General features: G+C 37.0%; 1 protein-coding gene across 5 annotated transcripts in view; it reads left to right on the top strand.

The window, feature by feature from the left end:
- The first annotated feature begins 3,115 nt into the window (after nucleotides 1-3,115).
- The window catches only part of dscama (Down syndrome cell adhesion molecule a), an 80,579-nt gene continuing 77,469 nt past the window's right edge, over nucleotides 3,116-6,225 (top strand). For all 5 annotated transcript variants that reach the window (XM_067397609.1, XM_067397610.1, XM_067397608.1 and 2 more), the window contains exons 1-2: nucleotides 3,116-3,262; nucleotides 4,538-4,684. In XM_067397609.1, coding sequence (XP_067253710.1) covers nucleotides 4,582-4,684 — 103 coding nt within the window. In that variant the 5' untranslated portion in view covers nucleotides 3,116-3,262; nucleotides 4,538-4,581. The remainder of the gene's footprint in view (nucleotides 3,263-4,537; nucleotides 4,685-6,225) is intronic.

Genomic DNA, 6,225 nt, shown 5'->3' with positions numbered 1-6,225 from the left:
GGACCACAGAGGGACAGCGCGTTAGAGACTCTCTCAGCGGGAATTTACAATGATCGGCTGTGAAAGACAGAAACAAGCGGTGACAAAGAAAGCACCCTGTCTGTTATTTCAGGCAGATAAGGATCGCTGTTAATCAAACCGCCTGAAGCGCTTTCTGAAAAAGCCAGATTAATTATAAATTCATTCAATTCATATTAGAAGAGTCATGTCTGGCCGTTTCCATCGTTTAGATAATTGAGAGCAGAATGATTCTGACTGCATCTCGAAGCATGCGCTGGGTTTTACTATCTGAATTGGAATCAGATTGACAGACGCTGACCGTGCAGATTTTTAAAGATGAAGAGTCCATCAGTGCTTGAATCCATGCACAAGCCTCAAATGATGCTTACTGCATGATGTCTGTGGTGCTAAATCAGATGAATCATGTCTGGAGAACAGCTGCAGTCTTCTTTATTTTGTCCTCATGTATCTAATGGTTTTAAGTCTTAAAGTGGAGATCATTTTGCTAGCAGCATATTCTGAAAATATTTTTATTAGATATGTAGAAAGATATATAATAAATACTAATATGTATCATGTATTTGTAAGAAATATTGCATAAAAATAAATTAGAAAATTGACTTGTTATAATTTTTGTATACATAATTGTATACAGTGGCAGTGCATATAATATCTGTTAAAATGTTGCCATGTATCACTGTAGATTCTTAGTATTGACATAAAGTCTTTTAATATTTAATGATTGTTCTTAAGATCCGCAGTTCTTTTGATCTTTCACTGGTGCTTTGCTCTGGATTATCAATAGACCTTAGTTAGAGGGGTTTTATGTTTTGTGTACAAAAATAAGAAGTATACAGTGTTGGATTATAAATGCATTTAGGCTAAATGCTGAAAAAAGATAAAGATATACACTTAATGCACCATAACAACAGGAAAAAAGAATCTCTAATGAAGGTAAAATATGAAAATGGTGATATGAATGTTAAGTTTGATATGTGTCTCTCTTTGTTTTAATAACAAGGATGTTGTGACATGTACGAATTGTGCTGTGAATTTGGACCGGTTTTTCAAGTAAATAGATTTTTGACCACAACCAAATTCAAATGAGTCAGACTTTTCGTCTTTTTTTTTTTTTATTATTATTCCACTATTCCATCTACAGTATTTCCGTTCATCTGTGTTTTTCATCTTGGGGAATCAACTAGCTAGAGTATGGGTATAAATATTTTATTTTTTATGTGCTTTTAGACAATAGTAGCTTTTCCTTGGTCTAAAACTGAGCTCCATTATCTATAAAATACTCCAGGGCACTGAAATTGTGCCCCCCACCCCCAGTATGTCCACCTGAAAACTTAAAGGGATAGTTCATCCAAAAATTCTATTATCATTTACGTTGTTCCAAACCTAGATGAGTTTCTTTCATCTGCTGAACACAAAAGAAGATAATTTAAAGAATGTTTGTAATCAAACAGTTGATGGACTTACTATGGAAGTGTTTGATTAACAACAAATATTTAAAATATCTTCTTTTTTGTTCAACAAACTTTATTGGCATAACTGTGTTGCAGTATTGCCAAAGCAATTGCCATTAAAAATATACTAAATTACTATAAAGTCTTAAAATATATGAGAAATGATTTAGTTTCATTAAAACAAGGTTCAGCACTCATTCTCTAAGTGAAATATTTCTGTTTTAAAAGCCCCAGTGGAGAAATTGCTCACTAAGCTGTTATTTAGCTGATTTTGGCCTATTTCCCTTGCAATCTGTGTGAGTTTTATTTGAAAGATTTAAAGGTGGCCTATAATGCCCATTTTACAAGATGTAATATAAGTCTCTGGTGTCCCAAGAATGTCTCTGTGAAGTTTCAGCTCAAAATACCCCACAGATCATTTATTATAGCTTGTCAAATTTGCCCCATTTGGATGTGAGCAAAAACACGCCGTTTATGTGTGTGTCCCTTTAAATGCAAATGAGCTGCTGCTCCCGGCTCCCTTTCCAGAAGAGGGCGGAGCTTTAACAGCTCACACTTCAATTGCTCAACATCAACAAAGCTGGAGAATCTCACGCAGCCAAAATGAGGATTGTCAGTAATGGTGTTCAGTCTTACGTTGTTCAAACCAGAGTCGGACACTGATGGAGAGATTCAGGAAGAACTTTTAGAATGCAACTGGATGTTTCTGTATGGTTAGTGAATACATTTATGTAACTGCTGTGGAGTTGATTCAACTCATCGACTAGCATGTGCTGTCATGTTCATCTTTTGTGCAAATCCAGTGTTGAAATTACCCTCAGTCTGGCGTAAACTGACGGCATGGCAACAACACTCTACAACTCTTCCTCTTCTCTAAAGCAGCCCAACATGGCCTCACCCCCTTTGTTGCGTGTTCCCGGGGACAGGGTTTATGTAAATTTAAGGGTTTGTGATGTCATTAAACTGGGAAGAAACTCATTGTAGTCCCTACCATCCGTTTGTTGTAGTCCTTAAACAGTGAATTCTTAAAAAGTACATATCTCCATTTGCATTGAATTTTGCTCAAACAGCAAAATTACACACTAACTAAAATTTAAAAAGTGAAATCATAATCAACCACCCCTTTAAGACTTGATCAGTAAGTTTTTCTGTTAGATGTTTAGAGCTACCTGAAACAGCACATTGCATGTATTTAAGCTCCAAATCTGAGAGGTTTTTGTCCATGTAAGCATGTATGACTCTGAATCTAATGGACCATAGAGACTAAAAAGTGCCAAGACTAACTGTTTTAATATATTTATGAGCTGTTAAAGTAATGCGTCCCTGGAGATGTGAAGACCAGCTGTGACAAACAAGCTGTTAGTTCTTTTATAGAGCGAAAAAGAACCTTGTGTTGTGATAAACTCTAAAAATGGTTCAGACTGCATAAACAGTTCAAATGCTAACCGCATGTCCTCTCTTGTCTCCTGCAGTTCTCAGTGAAGACCTACATTCCAGCTTGTATTTTGTCAATGCATCTCTGCAAGAGGTAGTGTTCGCCAGCACCACGGGGACTCTGGTTCCCTGTCCTGCAGCAGCGGTGCCGCCTGCTACCCTGCGCTGGTATCTGGCCACCGGCGAGGAGAGCTACAACGTCCCAGGGATCCGCCATGTCCACCCAAACGGCACTCTCCAGATCTTCCACTTTCCTCCGTCCAGCTTTAGCAAAGTGATCCATGACAACACTTACTATTGCACAGCGGAAAATCCTTCAGGGAAAATTAGAAGCCAAGATGTTCATATTAAGGCCGGTGAGTGTTTAAGGATAATATAGATTGTTACAAATGTTTTAAAGACACAAATAGATATGAGGGTTTTGTGGATTTTAGTTAATGTCTATTTGATTTGAGACCAATCTATGCTAGTGTACTCCTAAATGTTGACAAAGCTCATTCTTTTAGCTGATATACACAATTGAAATTCTTTTCCAAGAAAACGAACCTGAAATTTTGATGACTCATCCTGCACTACAGACATTTTGTCCAATCAAATTCTCAGCATGAGAATGTCCCTCCCCCTATTATCACCTGTACCTGACTAGCAAGTAGCAAATCATTGCTCATAAAACAATAAACTGGTACTGTTCGCGCATCAGTCAAAAATGACCAAATTTGTTTTGTTTTGTTTTGTTGTTGTTTTTTCAATAAAAATGATTGTACTATATTTTAGTTTTAGATTTTTTTTTTTTTTGATATTTTATATTTTTAAGGGATTTTATGGTACTGAATTATATTTATGCATTAGTTTTTATTCACTTCTTGAGCATGGATGTGAAAATGAAATTTCAAACTTAACTTTCATAAATCTTGAATGCTTTTGTTGCAAAGACTTCAATTTGGTCTCTTTTTAAAGATGACACTTAGCAGATTGAAAAAGTTTAGAAAAAGTGAACTTTTTTAAATTTTACAATTTTAAATTTATTGTTATGAAAAATGCACAAAATACCATTTTCAATTTTTATATGAAATATTTTCCAAAACATGTTTAACTGTAAAACTGAACATGCCACTAAACAAGCTGCGTTCCAAATTTGAGGTTGATATCTCAAAAAATGAGCTTTCAGTAAGAATTTGTTTGGGTGCAGTATCGCACGTTTCCAATAGATGAAATTCGTCTCCCATTCATTTCCAATGCAGTCATTTTTGACCGCAAACAATACAAGTATGACCATTTTTTTCAGGACCATTTAACCTTTTCGAATCATGTCCATGATTTTTTGTGTGTTCACACAAAACCTTTACCAAGTTTTCAGACAGGTTTCCCTCTCACCACTTTGGTCATTGGTCAGAAAAACAGATAGTCCTGCCCCAATCTCTCGCCACTGGCTGAGCCAGTGTTGTTACAGTATGTTGGACTGGTTGGATTCTCATACAAAAAAAAAAAAAAAAATGTTTAGATAGTGCCATAGAGTTTTTTCCTTTTTGGTAAAAGACAAGTTCCCACTAAAACACTTCAGATTTATGGATGTTTACTTAAATTAGCAGTGTGTGTTTTTTTAACCAATGACACAAGCTCTTTCTATTCAGTTTTACGAGAGCCCTATACGGTCCGTGTGGCGGACCAAACCGCGATGAGAGGCAGCGTAGCGGTCTTCAAGTGCATTATTCCTTCCTCAGTGGAGAACTACATCACTGTTGTGTCATGGGAGAGAGACACCGTACCACTCGTCTCAGGTAGGACACTGGATGCTTGTCTGCATATTTTGAGCTCGACCTTCTAAGGATGCAGTATTATCTTACTTAAAGCAATAGTTGACCAGTCATCTCATGCTGTTCCAGACCGGTTTGCCTCTGTGTCCACTCGTTTCTATATAATGAAAGTGAATAGGGACTCAAATGTCATTGACGTCAATGCTGCCATATTTGATTTGAGAGCTACATTCCCCCAGTTATTGTGGTGCATTAGTATAGTGCATGAGTCATATGAAGCTTTTTATGATATGTTCATGGTGCTTCTTGGACCTTGACAGATCTAGTCAACAATCACTTTCAACATACTGGCCAGGACATTTTTCTAACATTCAATTTTGTGATCCATATAGCAAGTTAAACAGATTTTCAACATGAAGTTAAGTAAATTACAACATTTTGAGGTGAACTATTCTGTACAATGTGTGATTTCAAAATACATACAGGCGTCTCTGAGGATCAGCGGTTTTGATGGTCCTAAGCAAATTTTAAGCAATTAAAGTTTTGAGTCCTTGCTTTTTTTGGTTTCCCATCAGTTTAACAACCTCAAGCCTGCTCTTGAAAACACATCCACATCTTTAAGTCATTTCTTGTCCTGTTGGTGACAACGTGAGATTTATTAGTCTCTAACTTGGCATGCTGTCACAGTAACGCTCTTATAAAGAGCTCCTCTCTCGGCTCACGGCTGTCTAATCCTGAAGAAGTGGACGATGGCAGTCGTGTCACCGAGATTCACTGTACTGACCTACTTCCCTTCCAGAGGCAGCGCGGTTTTGAAAATCCGTATCAGCTAAATGGAACACTTGTCTACACAACTGTTTCCTTCCCTCAGGGCTGTCGGCTCGTTTTATGGGGCATTTAGCAAATTCAATAAAGAATCAAAAGTCGTTTAGACTGGGGAGCGAGCGGGGACATTTTCCATAGATGTGTCGCAATTTTCTGTACGGGTAAAAGATACCAATGAGATATATGAATCTTTTATTCATCTTTAGAGAGTAATGTGACAAATGCTCGCCTGCAGTCTAAATTACAGTCTTTAAATTCTTCAAACATCTCCCGTCTGATGCTCAATCTCAATTTGTGTGCACATTATATTTCCTATATGAATGTTAGAGCCCAAGACGGGTCTATTTTAACATAGAAAAGGGAAAATGTGCAATGAATCTGACAGATGTCTGTCATTTAATAGTGGCTGTCACAAAACATTAGCTTGCCGCTTGCCTGTGCGTATTTTCCATGCTAAATATTTAATAGGTAAAGCAATATTCCTGCAAACAAACACTGTTTAAACACAGTTCACTGTGTGTGGAACACTTTCACCTTTCCACAGAGGCTTTAGAGGGCATTTTGGAGGAATCCCTATGTGTGGGTGTGTTTGTGTGTGCACGTGATGTACTGTATATTTGCTGATGGCCCCTCTAAAATTTTCTAAAACCTATTCTTCTGCTATATGCTATAAATAAATAAGCTTTCTAAGTGACTTCACACAAGTAAGAGTAAAGCTATACTTTTTTGTTATAAAATAT

The sequence above is a fragment of the Chanodichthys erythropterus genome, chromosome 10 (genome assembly GCF_024489055.1).
Source record: "Chanodichthys erythropterus isolate Z2021 chromosome 10, ASM2448905v1, whole genome shotgun sequence".
Lineage (NCBI taxonomy): Eukaryota > Metazoa > Chordata > Actinopteri > Cypriniformes > Xenocyprididae > Chanodichthys > Chanodichthys erythropterus.
This window is presented reverse-complemented; position numbering and strand designations above follow the sequence as displayed.